Genomic DNA, 27,118 nt, shown 5'->3' with positions numbered 1-27,118 from the left:
AATAAAAAAGGAAAAAGAAGTAAAAAGCCTTAGCTTCAGCTGTGGAGGCTCACAGATAAATGCAGAATCAACTCTCTGGTCTGCAACGGAGAGACCAGTTTTAGCTTCACGGCTTTTTAAATAAATAATAATACTACGTCTTTAAGATTAGCCATGGTTCATCTCCCTCTCCAGCAGAGCACAGAGCAACCCTGCTTCCTCCTGGCTTTCTCTCTTTTTTTTAATATCCACCTTCCTTTTTCTTTGTGAACTTGTGAACTTATAGCCATTAGCAGGGTCAGTCACTGCCCGCCGCCGAACAACATGGGTGATGAGTTGTAATGAGAAATGAAGGATTGGGAGTTTAACGTCAATGCATGGAGTGCAGCCCGTGTGCATGCACTTCGCCCTGCTGCTGCATCTCACCTTACAAGAAGAATATCAATGAAGTGACAAGCCTGCAACAGACACGAGGCACCGTACCTTCAGAGAAGAGTGATTTTATCCCACGGACCTGGTCAGTGGATTGTTCTCGTTATCTGTTCCTGCATCTGTACATCCCTCTGTCTCTCCATCTCCCTGCATACTAGCCTCTCAGTGTCATAAACAACCACACCTGTTTCCATGGCAGCAGCAGGCAGGCTATATACGGTGCGCTGTCTCTGGTGAGTGAGGAAGAAGAGAAGGCGGGAGGGATGGAGACGGGAGGGAGGCAGGGAGGACGGATTATTCCTGCTTCCATCAGCATCAACAGAGAAGGGGAGAGAGGAGGGAAGCAGGGTCTTCCTCCACAGCAAAGGAGAAGGAGGAGGAGGCGGGACTTCCCTCACGCTGTATGATAATCAACAGGGTACTGAGCATCCTGAAGTCACATGACCGGCCCGTGGGAGGCTGGGCCGGTGCAGCCGAGCGAGAAGGGTTGTGTCAGCTCAGCGATGATGTCATGATTTATTTTTGAGGAAGTGATGTCAGGCCTCTGCAGTGAGGCTGGGGGTGTCTACAGCATTTCAGAAGCTGGATGGTCCCGATATTCTCCACTGTCACAGCGACATTAAATGCCTTTTGCAGCTACATTTCATCATTTTCTGCGTCTGTGCTGCATCTGTGTTCAGAAGTCAAACACAGATTTATGTGATTAAATGAACTTAAACTGAAAGCCCAAATTAGTTTTGGGTGGAGTCCTAAAACTGTGATGTATTCCTGTGTTATATAACATGTTTACATTTATCCCTGTATCACCATTTAAAAGCCGTGTTACAAAGCCTCACAGAACAGTTCACATCCCTTGAATACCTTTGCGTTTTACATTGTTACAATCACAAAGTTAAATTTGTTTTTATTAGGATATTAGGTGCATGATAAACAAAAATATTATAGTGCACAATTAAAAAGTGAAGGTGACACATTTTTCAAGGGAAAAAAATGCATTTGCATTTAGCTCTCCAGAGTCAATACTTGCAGAACAACACTTTGGGGCAAGTCTTTTGTGGTCCGACTCTACAAGCTTTGCACATAGAGACTGAAACTTTTGCCCATTTATGTATGCTAAATAGCTCAAGCTCAGCCCAAGCTATTTAGCAAAGGCTCAGCCGGATGGAGTGGATCAGTGACCATGAATCTTGCCACTGCTGAAAAACAAATAAACCACCAGCCCAGTTTACAGTCTGTTTCCATATTTACAAACCTGGTCCTGGTTTCACAGGTTCTTGATCCGTTTAAGGATGACTTGCACTTTCTCTCACATGCTAATGTAGCTGGAATGTTCCAGTTTTTGCTAATGACTATTTACACACTTTTTAACTTCTCAAAGCGTTTATCTGGTAGATTCATGCAAATGCACAGTAATTTACATTGCTCATCAAAGTGACTGCTATCTGTCTGATTGTTATCGGATGACAAGGACTATTTGCACACCTCAAGCTTCTCATAGACTGTTTGTTTGGAGCTCATGCAAATTGCCTAGTTCTGTAACATGTAATTTGTAACTAACGTAAGCATTTCAATTTACTTGATCATTACATTTTTTTCTACCTCTTAGGGAGTGTTCATCTGGTAGATTTATACAATTGCCAGTATTTTCATATAGTTCTTTAAACTGAATGCTAGCTGTCTTGAAAATGAAATTATTACCAGATTCTAAGGACTATTTGCACATGTTTTAGCTTCTCTGGAAGCGTTCTTGTTTGGTACACTGTATGTTTGGTACACTCAATTTGAACATGTATGCCTTTGATTTGTGTCTGACTGTGTATTACAGGTGACCTCTGAAGCGGTGTCTCACAAAAAAATTAATTATGGTTACATAATGACAGTAAAGATTTTGTATTGACTCTTAATTCTTAATTCTTTTTGAGGCCCTCATTTGGATGTAGGTCTTGCTTTTACTGGCCCGTTTTCAAAGACAGACATGACTTTAACTAAGCAGTTAAATTTTAACCTTGGATGTATGTTTAGAGTCATGCCATATGAAGGTGAACCTAAGCCCCAGTATGAAGTTTTTGGCAACCTTCCAGTTTGAGAAAACAATTCCAAAAACATGATGCTGCCATCACCATGTTTCACTGTGGATAAGGTGTGTTCAGGGTGATATGCAGTATCAGCTTTGCCATAAATAGGCTAGAAGTTAAATTCTGGTCTTATCTGACTAGAGCATCTTCTTTTATATGTTTGCTGTGTCCCCTAACATGACCTGTGGGAAAACCTTACATGGAACTACTCAATGGTTTCTTTAGACAACAGCCTTCATTTTGCAGCTGTTCCGTAAGGTCCAGACTAGAAGTAGCCCTGTTGGCAAATTTCCCTGCTGTGTTCTTTGGTCTTAATTGTGCTTTTCGTTATTCTCTAACAAACGTCTGAGACATTCACAGAACAGCTGTACTTACACTGAGGTTAAATTACACAAAGGTGAAATCCATTTATGAATGGGGTGACTTCTGAAGGCAACTGGTTGTACTGGATTGTATTTATAGAACATTAGAGTAAAGGGAGTTTAATAAATATGCATCAAATACATTTCAGATTTTTATTAGTAAAAACATTTTTTTTTAAATTGTCATTTTTGCTCTATTTCAAAATCTACCTTGTGTTGGTCTGTCACAATAAAATGTGAAATTTCTTTATTGTAACTTTGTAAAATGTGAAATTGTTTAACAGATATGAATATATTAGCTACGCTTTGCATAAGATGTGTATTCTTATTTAAATTCCAGTGCCTCCCTGAGCTCATTTAGATTAACATAACTTCCAAATTGTTCAATTCCAATGTTTAATTTCAAATGTTTACTCTTGGTCAACTTAGCACAAAGACTTTGAAAGCTGATACAGCGCTATTCCATGGGTCAGAAGGAGAGCTGTGACGGGGGGGCTGACGATTGACTCAGCTGCAGCAAATTGCAGTGACAACAATAGATTCAGCAGAACACACATCAGCAGAAGCCTCAGTGGGAAATGCAAAGGGAGGCTTGAGAATAGAAGCACATGAATACACAATATTAGCTTTCACACAAATGGTGAGCTGCTGTGAGCAGTCAAGTTCTTACTTTCATCTCTATGATGGTCTGCAAGGCCTTGGTTTTGCTTGGATCCTGGTGGAGCTGGTTTCTTCTGTGCAGTTCCTATTGGAGAACAAAACAAAAACTTATTCTCTAACAACAACAAAGAAATAAAATAGGATAAAAATAATCACACAACACAAAATATGCATGTGTACACACTAATGATAGTGTTACATTTGCATAATGTGCTCTGCAGTTTTTGTGTATTACATAAACAATGTGTCACAAGGAGCAGACAAGAGTTCACGGCACAGACAATACTCAGCACTGCCATCTAGTGACAACCAAACAAAAGACATGTATTCAATTTCAAATGCTGTTGGTCAAGCTGTACCTCTCGCAAATGGATATTTTCCTTCTCCTTCTGATCCAAAATGACTTCCAGGTGTCCAAGCTGGGCTTCTGCTTCGGCAATGCGCCTGGCTCTCTCCTGCTCTTCCTCCTCGGAGGCCCTGCCTGGCCCGGGAGGCAGCCCCTTGCTCTGCAGCATCTCCAGCAGCTTCTTAATGGACTCGTCCCTGGCACCGAGCGTTTGCTTCTGGGTCTCTATTCTTAGCTCCATCTCCTCCAGGGTTTTTCTGAGCAGGAAGAGCTCCTTGGCCTGCCTGTCGTGCTCGGCTTGCAGCCGGCGGAAGTTCTCCTCTGTCAGCTCGATGGTGGTGAAATGCTCCGAGCCAGATCGGTTGCCGCTCTCCTGCTGAAGCAGGTGGTTAAGGTCTCGCTGTGTGTGCAGCTCGTCTTGCAGAGCCTGGATGGTCATTTGGAGATGCTGCAAGTGACATGGACAGACATGGACGTGTACACACAGAGATCCAACGCATTTAGGAATAAAACACAGAATCAAGAGTCATTTAAAAAAAACAGATTTTTAAATAATTTTCTCCAAAGAGGTTTATTATTTATTATTCAAAGCCAGCGTTAGGGAGAATCTCTTGCAATACAGTAGATTTCTTTACCATGACACACATCATAAGAGACCGGGACACAAATAATGGGTTTCAAGCCTCTAAGGGCAGTTCTAAAACTGAAAGAACAACTCAAAAATATATAAATGCAAGACACTCCTTACTCATCATGTACATGTGCTGCCTAGTCTAGTGATGGAAACGCTCAAATTCTTAAACAGGTATTAATAAGTTACAATGTTCATATATGTTGTAGAGAGTCTAAGTCCTAGATGTGGAGGCTAGTAAATATGTCACTTCAGGGTGAAATATCACAAAAACATCTAAATACACATGAGTGACAAATTATAGTAAAGGCTTAATTTAATAAGAACAGAAGCTGGATAGATGCTGAGTGAAATTCATCCGATAATACAGTATTCATTCACTATTTCCATGGCTTGTATTTAGATGTCACAAAGGAAAAGATTATTGGTGCACTTGATAGCAGGAGCCCCAGGATCGATTACATAGTAGTAAAACACCTATTACGACATCTGCATTCAGGGAGTAATGTCAGCTTCAAACCAGTAAAAACATTGATCAACGATGCTCAGTTAATGGAATTACTGTGATATAATAATAAAATTGTAAGAACTCTTCCTAACGTGATTTAGGGAGTCTTTTAAAGACTCACAAAATAGTCACCATGAGCATTAAATCTATGATCAACAGAAAAATAGCATGATTCGTAAGATTTGGTGACTCAGTAAGTGCTAAACTGAATGCATAGTAAACACTCACTGCTATTTATTAACTACACATTGATCGCAATGGACCAGGCCTTTTTTTACCTTCAGAGCTGGCTACTTTATTTGTGGCTTTGTGGCATGGTGGCAGGAGACAAGGAAGGATTACATCCATGCTTTCATGTTGTTGGCACCTAACTTTGAGCTCATCTTAATGTTGAAGCTAAAGACATTTCATCAAATCAAGCAATGTTTGTACCACCTCTGTGTGAAGGTTTGGTGACCCTGTGGGAGTTGTAGCCTCAGTTTCATGTCATTGACTGACAGACGTGCAACCTGGTGTGGTCTTGTGCTAATGTAGCCCATCTGCCTCAAAGTTGGACATGTTCTCCCTTAAGAACTGATTTTCTAGTTATATTGCCTGGATAATTGATGGTCCATTCTCTGACTTCTGACATTAACCAGGAATTCCCTTCACACAACTGATGTGTATAGGATATTTTATTACTTTTGAACTATTCTCTAAATGAGACTGATGACTGGGCATGAAAATTACATTAGATAAGCAGTTTCTGAAATACTGAAACAAGTCATTGGGAACCAACATTCCTGCCACTTTCCAAGACATTTAGATACTCCTTTCTCTTTTATTTTGATACTTAGTCTGGACTTCATCAAGTTGTCCTCAACACATTAACTTGTAAATGGAATGAACTGCTGAAACAGGATTGACTGATTTGCTATTCTTCCTTACAAGCAATTGAACAAGTGTATCTCATAATGCACGTGTCAAGCTCAATCCCCGCGGGCCGAATCTGGCCCATCAAGGCAATTTATCTTGCCCTCAAGAGTCAAAAAAGGCATATCATAAAGCATATATCATTTTAAATAGTACAAAGTGACTAAAACTACCTCCTGTAGCGAATGTTGATTTTTTAAATAATGTAGTAACAGCATCCTGCCACTAGATGTCAGTTTTCCCACAACACATTAAAACAACCTAGAAATGTCCAAAAAGAGAAAAAGTGATGCAGAATTATGAGAGTTTACAGTGTAACTCACCACAATATAAACTTTTTTCCAGATAAACTGTATAAACTGGGTCTAAGGGTGCTACTTTTATGTTACTGTGCATTTTGTTATATTTCTATGTGAATTGAAATTAAATGAAATCAAAAGTATCATCTATACATGTCTAACTGGCCCTTTTAATGACTTCATGATGCCAGGACTGTCTGGACTGTTTTGTGACTCACTGCACGGCCCTCCAATCAGTTAGCCATGCTCACCTGTCTCTACCTAACTAGCTCCACTATGACTCTCCAGGATTTAAGCTTCTTCACAACTCGTCGGAGTTGTCAGATTGTCTGAAGCTCCATGTGGAAGAAATCTAGCCCTCTAAATTCAAGCCAAGCAAGAACTATCACGACCTAACTTTCTGCCTTCTGGACCCCAGCTCTTTGCTTGTTCCCAGCCTGGATTCTACTACTGTGACTGATTTAATGGTTTCTGACCCTCACCTGTTTTCACAACTCCTCTTTTCCTGCCGGACTTGTGTGTTTATGTGACCAGAGATTGGCTCCTGAGAACCTGGAACTGGACATGCAGCTCAAAAACCATCTCATATTTTAATTGTTCCTTCTGGATTCCCCCGACATGTTGGTTCATCTAAAAGCAAATAAGATGTGTCCATTCTGCCATTCCACAACCTCTAACCCTCCCTCTCTGCTCCTGATCTGTGGTGTTTCTGCAATCCAGTGTCCCGAGCTGCCTTTTTCCTGGGTTCTGAATAAAGACCATTAATTATTTCTTTTTGATGTGTCAACGAGTTTTTTGGGTCCAAAGTTTTGCTTGCCTGTTACATGTTGAGTCCTATTTATCAAGACGACAATTTGGGACTGAATATAGTTGCTAGTGTCTGGGTTCAGTAATCATTAAAGTATTTCTGATGTTACACTATTAGAATAAAGACCAACTTCAAATCAGTGCAAAGTTATTAACTGAACAACTTATTATATTTATGTCCCAATTCTGTGAAAACATTTTTGTTATGGTATAAGGGGAAGTCTAAAGGGTCAATCAAGGTAAACAGCCATAGCGAAATACTACATTGAGGATTGTTTTTGGAAAAAGTTGTCAGATATTCCTGCAATTGAATTTCAAGGACATGTGGTGAAGTTCTGTGCCACCTCCATTTTTATCGGCACCCCTGTTAAAGATGTGTAAAAAGCCTCTATAGAAATGTATTTTTCTTCTTGAAATAAAATGTAGAGTAGTGGACAAATGTATATTTCATATAGTCCCCAATGCCATAAGTTATCCAAGGCTTTAGAAGGAGAAACAAGCCCACAGCATCACTAAACTACATTTTGCTCCAGACCCATCCAGAGTTTTTTTTCTTTGCATAAAAGACAAATCTTAAACTTTTGTTACTTGGTTTCCTATCTGGTCATTTATATGTTGACAACAAAACATTTGTTACAAGAGTCTAAATGTTAAGATGAAGCTCATTTTGTCAAACATCAGCTAATGGTATGTATGAATGTATAGTTATTTATGGGGGTAAAGGGTGTTTGTTCAGCTGCATCATGACAGGGTATTTTACTTTCGCTGTTACATTGCTGTCTTGTTTGGAGTCATTGACTTGATCAATAATAAAAGGACTACATAGATGAGGTTCTGCAGCAGTTCCCTAAAAGTGAGCTTGGGAGATGATTGTCATAGTTTCTTGCAGCCATTTCCTGACAAGTCAGCACATGGGTCTTATTGAGAAGATGTTCTCTTTTCATCCCTGTTTTAACAGCTGGCAACCTGAAAGGGAAATATCCACCAGTGATTTGACATTTTCTCATGTGTATTTTATCTCAATGTACTCAAATTGAAGGTGTAATTTTTCTGCAATAAAATGATGAAGGCTTTGATTTGAAGGCTTTTCACACAAATTTACCAGGAGGTCCTATAAGGTTATATGGTAAAGGGTTTGCTCTGTAACACTAGTCCCCTTCCATTTACTTTCTCTCCCATGTGTATTTTATTGGCTGGAAATATATTTGTACAAGGTTTCTGGCAAGGGATTCAGTTTAACCAGAAGTACAACTTTCCTCCAACAGAGTGAATAAGAAAATGAAACTGAGATCCATCCAGAAAATAGCCCAGGTTTCAGGTTTTTAGCGAAGAAAAACATATTTTTTTCTCCTGAAATCATCCATGTTCCCAGGCTATAGTTGCATGGTTTGTATTCTTACAGTGGCATGGAGCAACAACATCACTTTGTTTTCCTGGTCCCTGTGTTGAAACATGTAAGGGTTTGAGGGGTAAAGAGGACGGCTGAACCGAGGGACTGAGGGGAAATCATTCAGTTCTTCAAGGAGGTTTAAAGGGTTCAGAGACAAAGGACTCGTCAGGTATCTGGAAAAAATACACGGCACACAAAAGGTGACTCTATGTTGTGCACACGACACACGGTGCAAACATAGGGACAAACCTTGGTTCTCCTGGCATCCAGCAGCTGCAGAGCATGAACAGAATGAACAGAAGAATACAGATGTGTGGTGAAAACAGAGCGTCAGAGCTTGATGCAACAGAAACGGATGACAAACACAAAGCAGAAAAATCCTAAATGAGAACTGCTAGTTTTTCAGCCTTGCAGGAAGCAAAGCAAATATACAACCAAACTTTTTTTATAGCACACTTTTTTTTCTTGTCATATTAAGAAAAAGGACAAAAATTGTTACATTTTTTAAATAATTAACCCAATTTATTTTAAGAAAGCTAAATCAGGGATTACCAATAGATTTAATCAAGCTGAGTATTATTATTGTTTTCTTTCATAACAAGCCTAAATATCTGCCATAAGAAACAGATTCCCCATTTACCAACTAAATATTGCTTAAGCTGAATAACCTTTCTGGAAAGACATCTTAAAAATAACTTGAAGTGGTTAAAGTATTTTTCCAAAAAAAAAACATAAAAATATATTTACTGATCCTAGGTTAAAAAATTAGAGATGAAATGAGTGGTAGAAGCACTAAGTTAAAATTAATAAAAGCAACAACTGAGTAAATTAAGTAGATTAACAGAAAATGAAACAGAAACATGAATAAATTATCATGTGCTCAAATGAAAATAATTTAGAATTGCTCTATAGTTTTATGTGAAGGGTAAACATTATTATTTAGGAGTATTTTTTAAACTTCTGTTGACTGAGCAAGACTTTAGAAGAACTTGGCCTTGGCTTTGACAGTTTATAGGAATAATTTTTTTTACAGGAGGATGTCAAAAATAATTAAACACTTTAAAAGTCTGACCTAAAGAAACAAGACAATCATTTGAACGTGTTTACCATGTGCTTGTTTAACCACCGGGGGGCAGTGTTTGCATTAGCAGTAAAAGCTGACGGAATTTTCTGCTGACTGCTACCATGACAGGCTGTTTCAGTCAACACCCCCTCTCTGAGTCATTGGCCTTTGGTACAGGCAGCAACAGAAAGTGATGCAGCACGAAAACGCTTGAGTCCTATTTTAACATTGAACGTCTCCTGGTCTAACTCTCATCACAAAAAAATATATGGAAGGATTCATACACAGACAAAACCCTAAAAATAAGAAATAAAAATTATTGGTCCCAAACAGGAATCTAAGATTTACAACAAATATTTTGTAAATGCAAAGAGAATACAATATATCAAACATTTATGTTTGTTGTTGATTGTTTTAACTACAAGCTAGTAATACTAATGCAGTCCAGCTTTTGATTAAAGTGTGCACAATTCAGAAGAAACCACAAATGTTCTCCTCTATTTGTCTCATTTTTAATCCCCATCCTTCACTGATCAATAAGCTCCTGTCTTGGAAACCAAACTGCAGGAAACAGTCCAGTGACTCCATCTGCATAATTGAACTGTGACTTAAAATCACTGTACAGCCATCCTTCCCGTTCCTCCACGTCAGCCGCAGTTGAGGTGTAGCTGTTTGTGTGAACTGGTCATGACTCAGCTGATACTGGCGTCGTGGTCACCCTGCCCTATGAGACTTCACTTTTTATTGCTGAACACCTTGACGGTAAGATCCCAGAGAGTTTCCCGGCACCGTGCATTGACGTTAAGCTGCTATGTCTCCTTATCTTACTGACACCTGGGCCAGCCAGGGGTAACTAGCTGTCATAAATCTTGTGGTGCAGAAACAGAGAAACCTTCCGAGGGTAACGTCACACCCTGAGTCAGGTTCTGGCTTCTGCCATATAAATGCCTTAACAAAACATTGTGGTAATTTAGCAGACGGGTTACTACGTCTGACTTGTAGGGGTAAGATTTACCTGGGCGAGTAGTGCACATAGAAGACCTTTAGCGTCTCCCTAGTCAATTACCATGAGAGATTACAAAGGGAAAATCAAAGGTAACAGAATGAATGATTGACATTGTCATTTTAAGACTAGGAGAGCATTATACACCTGGGTTAGTGTTAATAACTTTTATTTGTAGAAAAACTTGATCTCCCCTCTTTAATTAATTGAGCTTTAGAATGCAGCAAAATTATCTTTTTAGAGCAACAACAAGATTTATTTTGCCAAACAATCTGACACACCAAGCAACTAAACTATAATTTCAATACAGTTTTTAAAATTTCAATATATGCTGTACAAATGCAGGGGTGTGTATTAATATTTGGACCAAAGCACCAAATATTTCTCTTCTATTGATTGCAAAAATATTCAGACCTCTTGAATTTTTGTTCAGTTCCTCATATTAAAACCATTAACTCCTCTGTATTTATTGGGACACAGAATATGAACAGAAACATTATGTGGAAGGAAAATAATACATGGTTTTCTACTTTTTTCTGAAAGAAAATTTAAAAAAGCTAGTCTGTGCATTTGTATTCACTCCCTTTTACTCTGAAACCTTTAGATAAAAGCTGGTGCCTCCAGAAATAATTCTTAAATGCAATCAAATCTTATTTGAATGTACTTTAATCAGGGAACATCCATTGCAACTGAAACTCCTTTTACAGGAATACAGCTAAGAGATGTTTAGTCCAAGGTGTCCACTCCAAAAATCTAGCTTTTATGGAAGAGTGGCAAAAGAAAGGCCTTTGTTAAGAGTAAAACATGCTGTTTTTAGTTTACTACAAGACATGCAGGGGACACAGAGTGGAAGAAAGTGCTTTGGCCATATATGACCAAAGCTGGAGTTTCAGGCCTACATGGAAAGTGTGGTGGAAACTGACCCCAAACACATGATCCTCAGCATACCATCCTCACAGTAAAACATGGTGGTGGAAGCAACATATTTTGGGATGCTTTTTTTTGTAGTTGCCAGTTTAGAGCTAGATGGAGCTAAATACAGGGCAGTCCTAAGCGAAAACCTGTATAAGGCAGCAAAAGGCTTGAGACTGGAGCAGAGGTTCCATGTTCAGCAGCATGACAACCATACAGCCAGATTTAAAGCTGAATTTTTTAGATTCAAAGCATTTTCATGTGTTAGAATGGCCTAGTTAAAGTCCAGACCTATATCCAAATGAGAATGTGTGGCAAGAGTTGAGAACTGATGCTCACAGACGCCCTACATCCTGAGTTTCAGCTATTTTGCAATGAAGATTGGGTAAAGACATCCTAAAAGAATTACAGATGTAAAAATCAATGTACAACACACACTAAAGTTTTGTAGTTTATTTTTTTGTATTAAACCATGTATCAATATAATTTTAGTCCATAGTTATTTGGTAAATCATGTAGGTCTACCACAAAAGAAATTATTAAAAAATAAATTATATTGAAGCCTGTAGTTGCTATATGACAAAAAGCAGAAAACGTTTGCAAAGAATTAATACTTTTGGAAGGCCCTGTGTAATACTGTACACAGACTATGGCATTTCCCTACAGGGAAAATGTCTAACCTCATAATTTTGGGAGTTCAGGAATTAGATCACGACCCCTGCTCCAGAATTAACCATCAGGTGACACAGGAACAAACTGTGCTGCACGTAATGCTTTATATGCTTCGGAGATACTGTTTTTGTGAGAATAAATGAACAGCTCCACAGCTACTGCGCCGTAGAAGCCTACTGTTCACACCATTTCTAATCTCTGTGTAGTGTGTCGTGATGGCTGACAATACACAATTACACCCACACCACACAAGCAAATGCTGCATTTCATCACCTACACTCAGTTAGCACAAAGTTACAAGTGGTGTGACTGCAGAACTCGGAGAGTCTAAGAAGTTAAACAATGCAATCGTGTACACTGAAATAAACCCTCTTTTTAGATTTATACTACCTTTTCTGTTTTACTCGTATTTTATCCAAGAACCTCTGGCTGGGTCTGCCATGCTGGAACCGGTTTGTACAGGACAGCACCCACACACATTGCTAGGGATTTCTTCAACCATGAAAGACTACGCCTAAAAAAGATCTTCATGTTGTGAAACAAGCTATGGGGACCCTGTGATCCTACAACGATCCTAATACAACTCCCTGCATCCTTCCATACAGTTTCTTGACTACTGGTATATTTACTGGACTTTGGGTTCACTGCTCATTGCAGGTAGCATTTCTATTGGCACCATGAAGACACTGACTGAAGATGTGTGGCCTTGTATCATGTGAGCAATGAATCTAGGTTTTGGTTTCAGCACAGATCACCACCGGGGGTGCTTATGGTAGCATCAAACCCAGAGGGCTGCTTCTACTACTAATGTCGTTAATGTCGTTTCTTTCATTGTGCTGTGGGTAGACACAAGATATGGGTTCAGGTCACTTTTAGTTGTAGTTTCTACTGCATATGGCATTTTGTATATAGGGCAAAATGTTCAATATTGGTCCCATAGCTCACCAAAGCCCATTTTTTTGCTATTTTGCTACGTCTCCTACATACCTTGATACAACCTGCAAAGGTGATTTTTTTCTTGCTACTCATGGAGACCTATGGAGTGCATGATTAATACTTGTCTTGTCAACAGACCCCCCCACCCCCCCCTGCCTTGAGCAGGGGATCCCTGCAGTTTGTCCAGAATTGCCATGGGCTTATTCGCTTCTTGTCAGGTTAACTATATCATTAACCAGCCTGTCTGTTTATGCAGACGGTAGGTTTGTACTTGTTCCATAATATTTTTGCCCCAAGATTTTCATTGGTTAGAATTTATAAACTTTTGGAGTACAAGAGTACAAGGAATGGATAAAACAAATACACAATTCACTTTTCAGATTGTTGGCTGTGAAATACTTTGTGTTGTCCATTACATGCAATATCTACAAAATACATTGACATATTTGGTAAAACGGGGTATTAATACTTTTTCAAGGCACTGTAAGGCAAGCTAAAAGTTAAAGGTTGTTATCGGTGAAAAATGTATCATCATTTGCATGTGACGGCAATAGCTTCGACTGAAAATAGCCAAGTCAACTTGCAGTACTTTTCCCACCTGAATTATAAACGGTGTGTAAACAAAAAGCTGTGACGTCAACGCTCACACGTGAAGCACACTGGTCTGATTAAAGTGCTGCACATTCCAGCAAGGGAGCTACCTCTAATTAAATTTTCACCCTCACACACCACAGATAACCCTCAAATGAATAGAAGCATAAATGCTTTAGGCACGCCTTCAAACACAAAAAACGTTTTGGTGGAATGTGCATGCTTTACTACAATGTGCATGCTCTATTACAATCCTTGCATGCATGTGCAGAAGGAACAAAGTGAGCTCTATTTTTGTGAGGACCGTTGATCAGGGCTGACCGGGCAGCTGAGCAGCAGCGGCCATGGCTTAGTCAGATATGGTATGCTCTAGCTCACACACTCGCCTCCAGCAGCTTTCATACAGCTTCGGCATGACAACAAAAATTCTGCTCAATTTAACGAAAACAAAATCAGTTGTCCTGTACAATAAAAATCTACCGCATGAAAAATTATCCCGCAAATCATTACCGCTAGCCATCGCCTTCCCTGTTTAAGGCTGAGGTTCTGCAGGCAGTGGGTGGTGTTTACTCAGAAAATAATGCCTGAGCCTTAAACACTCTAATCGCCAAATGTCATATTAGAAGAGTTTACAAAAAGAACCACACACCCAGATCCTGATTTTCACATGATAAATGATGCATGGCATTTGTTCAAACTAACAGGGGCCTAAGGCACCTGATGCAATTGTAAAAAGTGGTGCTAGAAGACAGGCGCAATGACTGGCTTGAAATTCCTCCATTATTAATGAGGCAATTTGCTCCTCAGTCAGCCTCTCAGTAAGCCCAGTGGGTGTGACCAAACCAACAGACCGTAAGTATACACTTATGTAAGCACGCCTCAGAGCCCAGAAATCAAGTTAGAATGGACCAATTATAGCAACAAGGCACATCTGCCTTTTATTAGCTGCCATACTACATTATTGAACCCTACCAGGAGGAATATAAATATCACTCGACGTCGGGGGAGAGCAAACACCGAGTCCGCTCTTTGATTCAAGGATGAAGCCATGGAAACCCTCCGTGAATAGCTTTCATAATCTGCCGGACACATTCAGCTCCGAAACTCTATGAGTGCTAACTAAAAATATCACAGTGAAGATTTAACAGCTCTTTAGAAAGAAATGTGAAAAGCTGAACTGCTTTGGTCCTGTCAGTGACAGAGCAGAATCAGCTTTAACACTGAGTCAGATTTGTGCAAATCATGAAGATACAAAATAATTAAATTGCCTGTGGTCTTAATAAGTAAGACCAGAGGCAGAGACCAGACCAGAGCAGAGACCATAAGTGACTGCCTGTTATCAGTCCTGTTCCAAGGCATACACATCCAGAATAAAAACCGCTAGAGAAGTATTCATGCCCCCAGAAGTTGTTTACAAATTTTCACGTTGCGACACAACCTTCAATGTATTTTATTACATTTTATTTGACAGACCAACACAAGCAGCTCAAAACTGTGATTTAAGAGACAAAACAATATATGTTTTGTGTTAAACAAAAGAGAAGAGATAAATGTAAATATGTGCTACGCCAGTTTGTATTCTACCAACTTTTATAGCAATTTTGTCTGGAAGTATTTTGGGGTATGTCTAACAGTTTTTACTTCTAAACATTAAAGTTTTTGCTGTTTTTTTCTTTGCAAATTAGTTTTAGGCTCAGTTAAGATGGGATCGTCTGTGAACGTCAATCTTTTAAAGTGGACATATCATGGAAAATCCACATTTTAAGCCCTTCACTACATTTTGTTGTGTACTCTCTAGGAGTATAGAAATGTTTAATGTAGTCTCTCCAGGAGCTGCGTAGATTCCTTTACATTTTGTTTGAGTCATATTTTCAAGTTGTTCAGTTTTCTCTGTTCACTGTTATGGTTTTTGTTTTTTTACAATTATGACACAGTATTTGCTGCAGAACTACTAAACATGGTTATGGACTTCCTTCTAACCATTGTGAATCCACCATTTTTATTTTTCTGGCACAAAATTGTAGTTCAAGCTCAAGAATGCCAAAAGTGGATAAATGAAAATATTGGCTTGTTGAGTGTATTAACCCACACAAATCATTACAATGTCCCCCAGCATACAACAAAAATGGCCAAAAGGGGTGAAGTGGAGCACTCTGCAACCTGGAAGGGGGCAGAGTGTGAAGTGCTTCCCTTAGAGTTAAAGAGACCCTAATAAAACAAGTTGCTCTTAGGTGCACCCCTGAACAGAGGCAAAGGAGGGGCTGAGAGGCAACAATAAATCAAGGTTTGCCCTGCATTTAGCTCAGTCCATCCATTTCCACACGATTATTGAGCAGTGCCCTGTATGATGCTCAAGGCTAGATATGGTTTTGTAATTTAAGCTTCTTCACCACTTTACTCCTGGCCTGTCTACTGTGTTTCTTTGTCTTGATGGTGCTTTCACAGAACAGCTGCATTTATACTGAGTTCAAATTACACACAGCTAGAATTTCCTTACTAATAAGGTTACTTCTGAAAGTATTTGGTTGCACTAAAAATCGTTCATGGGTATCAGAGTAAACGGGGCGGAATCCAAATGCACATCACACATTTTAGATATTCATCTATGAAAAAATAGTTTTAAAGCTATGTATTATTTGTCTTCCACTTTTCAATTATGCATTGCTTTGCATTGTTATATCATATAAATCCTCCAACAAATGCACCAAAAATACAAAAACGGTAATGAAATGTTCAGAGTATGGTTATGTTTGCGATGCACAGAAGCAAAACATTGTCTTTTTTCCAGCACCCATGAGAAGATCAACAGGATCAAGAAGAAACTACTGATAGCATTAAGCTGGGACCTTGCAGGGTAGAGTAATGACTAATCTAGTGCCTGTTCAGTGTATGAAAACAAAACTGGAGCAGACACAGTGCCCTGTACAAAGCGCTTGACTTTAAACAGCTTAAAGCATTTTTCAGTATGATGTATCATGACCCAGACTTTTTTTATACTATATTGAAAATCTCACCCTAGCCACCATAGCAAGACCATACCCACATTCTACACAATCGCAATGTGTCATGCATTTCCCATTGCAGCTGATAGATCCCACTAAACCAAAGGCTTTGCGTTCAGTCTGCACCACCAGAAGGAAGACTATTAACAATCCAGCAGGTGAGTTCTGAAATGACACGAAAGGGATGCCCGGCTACCTTTACATGAGGATGATCAATTAAAATAGACAAATATATGATAAAGCATTTGTAGCAATGGCAAAATGAACTAAAGTAAACACTGTGAGATGATAAAAGTCAGAGCATATAAAGAGAAAGCAAAGGAAGACAGACGGGGAGTGTTTAAGTGTCCTTGACATTTGTCTCTGGGCCTTGTGCCTATTCCTGTCAGTAAGTGATTTAACTGGGTCATGACTACACCCCCACACTGAGGTAAGCAGAAAAAACCCTTTTGACATCTCCCCTCTTGGGGCCAATCTGCTGAACCTGTGAAAATAAACGAAAATTAAGCGATATCGGGGCCAGGCTGCGTTAGGTTCAATACACCTGTCAGCAGGGTCATCATACTTTTCTCTGAGCCATAAATAACTGAAAGTTCAAATTTCAGCTCTATTCCTGTTTAGTTTCAGTGTATTTTCTGTGGCTAAAGTGATTTTGAATCTTCACCAGATGATGAGATGTTTATGTGCTTAAAAGAACGTCTTTCCAGAAAGGTTTTGCAAATCTGTAAAAAACAGAACTAACTGTTGTTGTTGTTTTTTTAATATATAAGTGAGGATGGCTGTGGTTATTTGCAAAAAACAGGGTGGTGAAAGCAGAGATCAAAGCTGTGCAAAATGAGCAGACAAATAAGCAGCGAGTGAAATCCACTGCAGTAATAAGTGGATTATGACAGCTCAGAGAGGAGTGGTCTCACCTGATTCTCCTCGTGAGTGACTCTCATCTGCTCCTTCAGGATGGACGTGCGAGCTGCCTCCTCTTTCCTCATGATCCTCTCCTTCTTCAACTCGGGACTCCAGAAGCTCTTAATGCTGTTGGTGGACGATCCCAACTTACTCTCCTTCAGGTCAAGCTCTCGCCGCAGCATCTCATTCTCCCTCTGCATCTCCCTGAGCTGGGCCTGCATCTCCAGCAGCTCGCCACCACTGCTCCGCACGGCCTGCCTGAGCAGAGCCGAGGGCACCCCCTGGTGGTGGTGAGCGTGCAGCATGGAGAGGGAGCCCAGGTCACTGTAAGACAGAAGGTCAGCATGAGGCAGCCCCACTGAAGCAATATTGGGGCTGCTGCCCATGGCTGTGACGCGGCCCCCGTACATGGCCCGGCTGGTGGCGCGACCCAGAGTCATGGTGCCTTTTGGGTAGGTGGCAGTGGAGCCCACGCCCTCGTGGTCACTCAGGTACATGGGCCCTGAAGTAGCATAGGCAGCGTTGAGAGATTGGATGTTCTCCATGGAGAGGGTCTTGCACCCCGCACCACCCCCGCTCCCGCTGTGTGCCCTTCGATGGCCCAGTCTGGGAGACCTTGGAAGGCGCGGGGACCGAACAGGGCTGCTCTCTACATGACCTACAGCTCTGGCACTGCCGTACATGTCCCGTGATTCAGAGGGGTAGCCACCAGAGGGTCCTTTAACAGGGGCGTGCTCAAATGAGACTGCTCTGACTTTTTTCAGCCAAACATGGATGACTTATTTCATGTCTGAATCGTGGGTTTGGTCAGCTCAAAGTCAGATCTGAGGAAACAGGGGATAAGCATCTGTCAGAGAAACAACATTACTCAAAACAACATATTCCACACCTAACGTCAAGCTCTAGATGGAAAACGAAATGTTATATTAGCTTTAAGATTGTATTAGTCAATGCAGGCGACAAGCTGCCCCAATTTACGAGGTTCTAATTTCAAATAGCCTGCAGAAATCTCCACAACACCATCCATATGTCTCACAGACTAACATTTATCTGTAGTAGATCTCGACAATGATTAAAATATAGCTTTACAGGCTCACATTTCTCTGGTCTGAATCATGATAGCCAGTTTTATTTTATCAGAGTAAACAATGATTTCCATAGAAAGTGTATTAGATGTTAAAGAGCATGTTCTACTAAAGGTCAGTACATTTTTAATCACTTAAGAACCATCTGATTATTAATTATCAGATTCAGCACATCCAGCAGCATACAGCACAGATCCAATTAGCAGTTTAGCAAGTGATTTCAAACTCCTCAGCTCATTATCATCTGTGAAGTGTTGTCTCTCAAGTTACTTTTTTAAGTAGTTATCATATAAAGGATCAAACACATTTATTGGCACTCATTGAGATGTGGAGAAAGCCTTGAAGTAAAGTCAGCATTTGTTCCAGTAGCGTAATCTCACACCACAAAAATGTGTGTAGGAACCTTTAATTAGTGAGTCATAACTTCCCGTTTCCCTGAGATTTAAAAGTTACAGTTTCAATAGCCAGTCCTCAAAATTGGAAGGACAAGGGAACATGCCATTATAGACTACCAGATGGTTGCCACTTCCTGACTTCTTTACAAGTCAGGAAGTGGCTTCAAAATTCGGTATATGGCTTTAAAGTTAATTTATCTATAGTAAGAGCAATAATTCAAAACTTAAATACAACTAAAACTGTGACAAAAAAGGATGGATTTGGACAAAATCTAACAGTTGCTAACATGCATAGTTTAAAATGGGATGGAGGATGGAAATGGAGGTAAAGATAAATCTGCAATGAATCTGGTTGTATTGTTTGTGCTACTCCCAAAAACATAAACATGAAAACTTTGATCACTGCAGCTAGGACTTTACCTGTAATGGTACATCTTTTTCAGATGACACTGGCAACAGACACTGCATGTGGGCTTGGCTTGAAATAAAAAAAAAAATGAATGTTGATGAAAGCACCACTTTTTAGCATGGTGGAAAATCTGTGATACTGTGGGCCAGTTTTCACTCTAAATCCCCTGAGAATCTTCTTCGAGTGCAGTGGACAGTTAAAACTTTGAAATACGACAACATTCTATCTAGAAATCTGGTAGATTTGCGAAAACACTGAAGTGGAATAATCGCAGTTGGTTGTAAGACAAATAAGCGAATCGACATAGAAATGATTCACCAGGCATGGTGAAGGCACAGTAATGGTGCCATCGTGAGGTGAGGTCAGCTGAGGAAAAGAGAATAGAGAGGACTTAAGACAATCTAAAGAGATGCTACAAAGAGGCATAGTCAAAGTCAGGCTCTCACTGTATGCTCCTACCTTGTGAAATCTTATTGGAGAAGATTCAGTTCTATCCTACTGAAGCAAAATGCATGGCAAAAATTAAATTAATCTTTTTTTCCCCCACAGAAAGAATGTACTCAAACCTCAGTATGAGATTATGCTACTGTTATAAACACATATTTAGCTAAGCTATTAAATAGTTCCCCAAGATGCCAATTTTATGTGTTTGCAGAATGTTGTACATGGAAATACAAGGAAAAAAAGAAGGTAAGAAAATCCAGTAAAGATCAATAGGCCTGAGATATAGAGACATATTGAACAAGAAATTAAGCAACATTTCTGCACCACTGTCTTGTCTCATAAATGAACTGATAAATATTTGCTGATGCAGTTCTGCTCACAATATAACCGTAAGGTCGACTGGACCAAACGTGTCTTTGATCTGAGACTTACATTGGTTGTTAAAACACTCAAAGAAAAAGATCAGAAACCACCAAATTTATTCAACATACGTTTTTTTGACGAAGATAGGCCTAACAGGTGGGCTGTAGAACTTTTATTTATCTTTTAGACATAAAAAGTCAAATAAAGTTCTACAGCCCACCTGCTAGGCATATATTTTGCAGACATTTACAAGTTTTAAAAATTATGCTCTTCCTGTTGGGTAAAAAAAAAAATTATACAGGAGCCTTAATTTTTAATTATGTAATAATGCCTGGACCATTTAATGCTGTCCTGTGGCTTTAATATATCTCCAAATCTATCACAGGCTGTGATTTATTTAAACTGAGAGTATCATTAGTTCCCTGCGGTCGATATTTTTAGGGTAAAAACTGAAAGCTATTAAACACAGATGTCAAAGACAAAGACGCTAACCGAGGCTGTTAATTTTCCAAACTGTCTGAGGATGAAAAATAGTGACATAGCTAAGGGGTTAAAATGGGAGGTTAGTCATGTGTGTGTAGACATTTCCATCTTTCTCTCCTCCTGGTGACACTTCTCACACTCGGTTGCCATGGTGTTTCTGTCTAGGCTAACACAGGCAAGTCACCTGCCGCTTCACAGAAAAGGGAAAGAAATCTTCAAAATATCAATGAAAGAAACTGTGGCTAAATATAGCAATAGGGACAAGTTGAAGGATTTTGGTCTGTCCTACTTTTGTGGTCATTTGTGTATATCTTTACCTCAAGGGACGTGATTCATGCACAGAGGAATCCGTGTGTCAACAGGTCCCCTTGATGTGCACAATTCTCAAAAATTTCACATGACAGCATCGCTGAGCTGTACTAACAAATGCGTCATCTGAAGGGAATCACAACAAAGTTATTGCCATCTATAAGGTAAATAATGTTATAGGAGCACAGGCATGAAAATGCTAAAATATAAAATATACAAATTTTTAATTTGCAACAAGATGCAGATGGATATGCATATTTTTTTATTAATTGAATGCAGCTTAATATGTTATCTATCTTAATTCTTTATATTCCTCAAAAAACATGTACTTTAATGTTTTTAAATAAATAAAAAAACAACAGATAAAGGCTGGCAATATATGCTGTGATGCTTAAATGGGGATAATCTTGAATTTCCTTTGTTTTCTTCACCACCTCACAGGTCCATAATTGTTCAGCTAGGCAAGCTCTTGAACTAAGCCCTACTAAATACCTCCTTTCTGGGGGTCAATTCTCAATCTGGTATAAGTGTGCCAAATTATGGAATTCATACTCCTTGATAGCAACAAAAAAACTCCCAAAAGTTACAAAGGCAGTCATAAATATAATTTAATTCTCAGTTCTAGTTAAACGTATGAATGTTAATTAGGATACACACCTACTTTTGTTTTTCTCTTTATGCGCTCATATATCCTGACAACAATTACATTTGATCATATTTGTTAAAAATGTCCTTTTGCTCATCTCTATGCTCAGTTTCTTCTTTTGTACTGTGTAATCTATTATTAACCACAGGTGGAAGCACTTTATTAACTTAATGAATTTTTTGCCTCTTCCTGCACTGCCATTTATTTTAATTATTTATTTCACAACACTGGGAAATAAATAATAATTTAAAAAATGTATATCAAAGAATCTGCAGAGCGTTTTATAGTGACTGTAAAATTATATATGAGAATGAGCAGATCCGAGTTGAAAAAAGATGCCAGAGCAGATCATTGAGGTCTGGTGGGTAAATATATCAGTGGGAAAAACAGCAGCCAGCACAAGTTCCAGCCAGCTTGCTGCACACTTCTGAAGAAGCTAAACACATGTTTGTTTTTTGATCCACTGGTAGTGTAGATAAATCAGTTCATGTGTCAAGCTGCATCTCCTGTGGAGCATCTTTGAGTCAGGGTTTGTCAGCTTTTGTCTACCTAACCCCTGATGGATCATTGATTCGGCGAGTGACTCCACCATTGTTTTTGCCCCTTCGACAGCCCTTTCCATACCTCAAACAATTTCAATTCCAGACCCCATAATAAAGCAAACATTTTTTCTGCTTCCCTGTTTTGGCTATACTGTAAGGGTAACAGAAATATCAGGACAACTGTAACTAACTGGGAAATTACACCAGCAGTTTGTGGCTGCGGAGCCACTAATCTTGGATGTGACTACAACACTTTAGCTTAAAATTCCAGCTGGGTTATCTGTTTGCATGTTTTTCTCCAATTATTGCTAATTTTGCATTAGATGTCAGCTGCTTGACAAAGGCACATGCAGCACCCTCCACATTTACTGACACACCCATGCGTAAAAATTCTTGAAATAACTTCATGTCTTTGCTGTGACATGTTCTTACACTGACAACATTTATGTAGTGATGGTTTATAGGAAAAGATGATGTCAAGTTCTATGCAAAACTGTTTGAGTTCTTTGGGTTTCCTGGGCTTCTTGCACCCTCAGCTCATTTGAGACCTGCATGAAAGCAAAACTTTCCCATTTTTACTTTTTTAGCTATTTTTGTAGATTTTCAGGGCAGCTTAAAAACAACTGGTAATACAGATCATTGATGTTTTGAAAGGTTAACTTTATCTTAAATGATTGGTCTAAATCTGACTTCTATCATTTAAATACTCATTCCTAATTTTACATTAATTTAATTTTGTCTGCAATTTTACTGCACATTTAGTTTGGCTTTAAGTTCATTTAAAATCATTTTGTTCTCTACACTTATTGTGTTTAAATGTTGAGGTTCTTTAATGTTTACACCAGCTGTTTGCCTGCTGCCACCCCCCCCCCCCCCCTTGTTAAAGTACGTTTGTGTTCCCTTTGCATATGAAGGGCATTATTTAAATTAAACCATATCAAAAGTGATTATTATCCCCTAAATGTATTGTTACTCAACATACATTTTAAGCAGAAACAGGACGTTTATTTTATTTTATATGTTACCAAATGGTTTTTATGGAGACTCTGTGAGCCCAAGAACCCTTGAAGGCTCCACAGGAATCCTTCTTACTTTGAATGGCATGTTCTTCTGTCTTTCCCATCTTGAAGAGAGCCGATGTGTCTCCATGTCACAACTGCTTTTTTTTAAGGAAGTCATGGACTGGTCATGAAAATGTCCACAAAAGTTGTATCTAGTTAAAATCAAAAAGCCTAAACAACAAATGCTTCAGTTACATTTGGTTTCTAGGAATAGTCACTGGTTGGGAAAAACTATTAATTATGATGCAGGATTTCCCCTCAATAAACAAACTCAAATTAAAGCTTCACATTTTTTCATATATTTAACGGTTACTGCAATAGACAAAATTATTTAAAGACTTCTTTATGCTTTTTTCAGTAGGGGTTCCCATTAATGTGGAGGGTGCTATTATTCTCGAATGGTTTTCTTTTTATTCATTTCATAAAACAACTTTATGATGATAACCTCTACAGAAGCAAAAGCTTAATTGTATTATCTTGTTGCTGAAATGTGCTATACAAATAAACTTGCCTAGCCTTGAATTGCCTTTATAAACCAAAACTAAGATACATTCTTCTCATTTCTGACCTCTGCACAATTTTAGCCAGTGGAACATTTAGGTTTGTCAATGGTTCCCAGTGTTACACACTCCCATTAATTACCCTTTCAGTAGTAAAGAGACCTTTAGATAAATAATCTACTAATGTGGTAATTACTGCCGGACTGAGCAGAGGAGTTGGCATATTGGAGAATAATGTTTTAATTCTCCAGCAGTTTGCCTTTTACTTTCACTTCTCAGCACTTTTGTGCTGTGCTTCTTTTTTTGCTACCTCATTTGTTATTGAGCAGCGCAAAGGAATTTAATGATCTTTGCAACCAGTAACTATAAGAAACATTTGCAATCTGAGTTTGCAATAAACCTATTGGCTAATATTATTCCCTTTTGTGGTCGAAAAATTTAACTGTACAAATATATAAAATGAGAATCTTGGAAATGACTGGTTCTTAAATTTACAAATACTTTTTTTTTAAATGCCGGTGAACAATGACCTGAAGCCCTTCCAATAGGCTGATTACAGAAGCATTAGCAGTGAACTGTCAAAAGATGAAGGAGGATCTAGGCAGAATTTAAGTTGGTGTCTCACTTGCTGATAAGACAAGAAAAATTCTTAAATGATGACTTTACAAACAAAACTCTGATAATATGAAAATATGCCAGCTACTTCAATGAAATATATTTAGAAAATAGCCCCCTCTGAAACAAACTAGATCACAAACAACACAACAATGGCTCCATTATGCCCACAAGGCTATGCTACCCTGGGTTAAGGACCATATCACCTTTTAAACTTGTATAGGGGCCATAAGACCGCGCTGCCCAGGGCAATGAGCTATATTGCCTCATAACCTTGTGGTACTACCCCGGATCAATGAGTCGTATCATTCATTTGTTGATTCACTTCTCCAGTTTTATAAACCACTGCTCCAAGTGGCTAAATCCTGAGTTAGACGATTTTTATTAATTTATTTATTTTTAACCTGGATCACAATGTCCTTTTTTTTTTTTTTTGGTACACCCAGTTTTTGGAGGTGGGAGAGCTGCAGTAGCTTCATACATGTACTACTGATCAAAAAATGCCAGTGTGAAGGCAATGTGGAAATGATCTCAGGCAGTGCAGTTGTGCGGAGACAGCAGAGACGATACAGATGTCCTGAAACGAAGCTTTTTTTTCCACAGGGACTGCTCATGGAGAAGGAAGCCGGTTGCTCAATGAGGCAGTCATGACGTTTGAAAAGCCATCATCCAAATAACACCACATATGGGGTAGTACGACATAGAAGAACAGGAAACATGTAGGGTAATATTGGCGGATATTTATATGAACGAGCACAGGACCAACACATGCAGCCTCCTCATCAAGAATTCTACTACAGACAGAGCCTGACGCCTCCATGCTTCCCACAGACTTCAACGCTCGGCGGATTGGATGAGATGTTAATGTCTCCAAATTGGCCCATCCACTCACGCCATCACAATCCCAGCGTTAACAGACATCGCTGCTTTAGAAATAATAGCCCCAATAAATTTAAATATGTTGCCAGCTTTGATGTCCAGGCTGAATTGATGAAGACCAGGAGGGCACGACCGAGCAATTGACAGCTCACCGGGCCTACATGTTCGCCCGAAATAACACTCTAACCTGTCGTGTGAGGAGAACCTTTATTTAAAAAAAAAAAAAAAAACGGCACCCTGTCATCGCCATATCGCGACTCTGATAAAATATGATTTCCCAGGATTCATCTGGCTGGTATTGTCTCGGTTCAATAAACGTGCGGGGAAGGATTTGGTTAAATGGACACAGCCTGTGCTTTTTTTTTTTTTTTTTTTTTTTACCCCAGCTCATAAAAACGCGCACACACAAAAAAAACGCGAGCGGACACGTTACGCATTACAGGCCCCGTCCTTTCTAAGATTAATATAATGTATAATACCTTTTTGGTGATAAAACGTCAACAGATACAGATATACCTTTTCAGATGTCAATTGGTCTCCTTATGTTGCTCTGGACGGCATCTTGTCGCCTCCATTCAAGCCCAGCAGCCTCTCCCGGCATCCTGCGCTGTCATTGGGCAGCGGGCAGCCTCTCTCTCCTCCTCCACACGGCCGGGGGCAGCAGCGCTGCGATACGGCAAGTGGCAGCTGGCAGGAGGGGATGGGCGGATCACGTGCAGGGGCAGAGATGGGTGGGGGTGAGACCGGTCTGCCTTGCGCTCAGTTTCCCATCAGCTGTAGGTGCTAATGTTAACACCCATGGTTAGGTTGTAAAAGATGTATGACATCTTTTACACAGGCTATGCTACTTAATGTGGTCCTTAGAATCAACTCGTACAGGTGACCAAACACTGACGCCCCGCTTTCAACTTCTCCACAACTTGTTTTATTTGATTGGGATGCTCTGCCCACTGCCCAGTAGTATTTATATCCCTCTAACTTTGTTCCCATTTTGTATAATGCAATTTGGTTGTTTTGTTTTTATATATTGTAGGCCAACTCAAACAAGAGGATGATTAAACTTAGAAGAAAAGGGTGGATTTTTTTTAATATGATAAATCTGAAAAATGTGGTGTGTAGCCTAGATATTTTAGCCCCTGTGAGACAATGCGCTGTGGAAACACATTCCACTGCAATTACAGCTGGGAGTATTGAGGTATATCCTGAAAAGACATGTGCCTCTCTAGGTGGACATTGTAACAACTGGCTCAGTCAAACTAGATGTAGAAGATCTGTGAACATCAATTTTCAATTCTTAAGTGAATTTAGGTTAATATTTGACTGAACCGTTCTAACATTAAAATATATATATATTTTTTTACATAAACCATTGTTGTAGTTTGGTCATTGTGTATCTGGAAGTTGACTGTCCACCTCCTACTTGAGTCTTTTAGAACTTTGAACATGTTTTCTTCCTTCCATCCTTTCCATCAACTCTGACCAGCTTCCATGTTTCTATTGAACAAAAATATCCACACTCAACAATGCTGCAACCATGATTTACAGTGGGGAGGTGGAGGATTACCTTTGTATATTTGTGCTGTTCGCCCTACGTGGCTTATCACAAAGGATTTTTATTGCTTTCCTTCAAGAGTAGCTTTATTCTACCTGGTCTTCTATAAAGCAAGATTTGTGAAGTTGTTTTAATTCAAATCCCAACTATGCACCAGTTTGTGTTGTCTACTACATAAATTCTGAATATAATACATCTCAATTTTTTATTGTAACAGGACAACAAGTGTGACGTTCAAAATGTATGAATACTGTGGCGAGCCTGTAAAAAAACTAAAATGAGATTATCTTTTTCAATGGAACTTTAAGACCCAGTGGCAAATCACTGCATGTTCTGTGACATAACAAATGTT

General features: G+C 39.3%; 1 protein-coding gene across 7 annotated transcripts in view; it reads right to left on the bottom strand.

The window, feature by feature from the left end:
* erc2 (ELKS/RAB6-interacting/CAST family member 2) overlaps nucleotides 1-25,873 on the bottom strand; it is a 64,031-nt gene extending 38,158 nt beyond the window's left edge. For 5 of the 7 annotated variants that reach the window (XM_036152115.1, XM_012849613.3, XM_021308993.2 and 2 more), the window contains exons 1-5: nucleotides 25,731-25,873; nucleotides 17,495-18,307; nucleotides 8,651-8,674; nucleotides 3,868-4,302; nucleotides 3,519-3,593 (exon numbers count right to left, since the gene is read on the bottom strand). In XM_036152115.1, coding sequence (XP_036008008.1) covers nucleotides 3,519-3,593; nucleotides 3,868-4,302; nucleotides 8,651-8,674; nucleotides 17,495-18,166 — 1,206 coding nt within the window. In that variant the 5' untranslated portion in view covers nucleotides 18,167-18,307; nucleotides 25,731-25,873. The remainder of the gene's footprint in view (nucleotides 1-3,518; nucleotides 3,594-3,867; nucleotides 4,303-8,650; nucleotides 8,675-17,494; nucleotides 18,308-25,730) is intronic. The other 2 variants (XM_036152118.1, XM_036152116.1) reach the window with 2 other exon arrangements.
* Between the last annotated feature and the right edge of the window lie 1,245 nt (nucleotides 25,874-27,118).

The sequence above is a fragment of the Fundulus heteroclitus genome, chromosome 20, assembly GCF_011125445.2.
Source record: "Fundulus heteroclitus isolate FHET01 chromosome 20, MU-UCD_Fhet_4.1, whole genome shotgun sequence".
Taxonomy (NCBI): domain Eukaryota; kingdom Metazoa; phylum Chordata; class Actinopteri; order Cyprinodontiformes; family Fundulidae; genus Fundulus; species Fundulus heteroclitus.
This window is presented reverse-complemented; position numbering and strand designations above follow the sequence as displayed.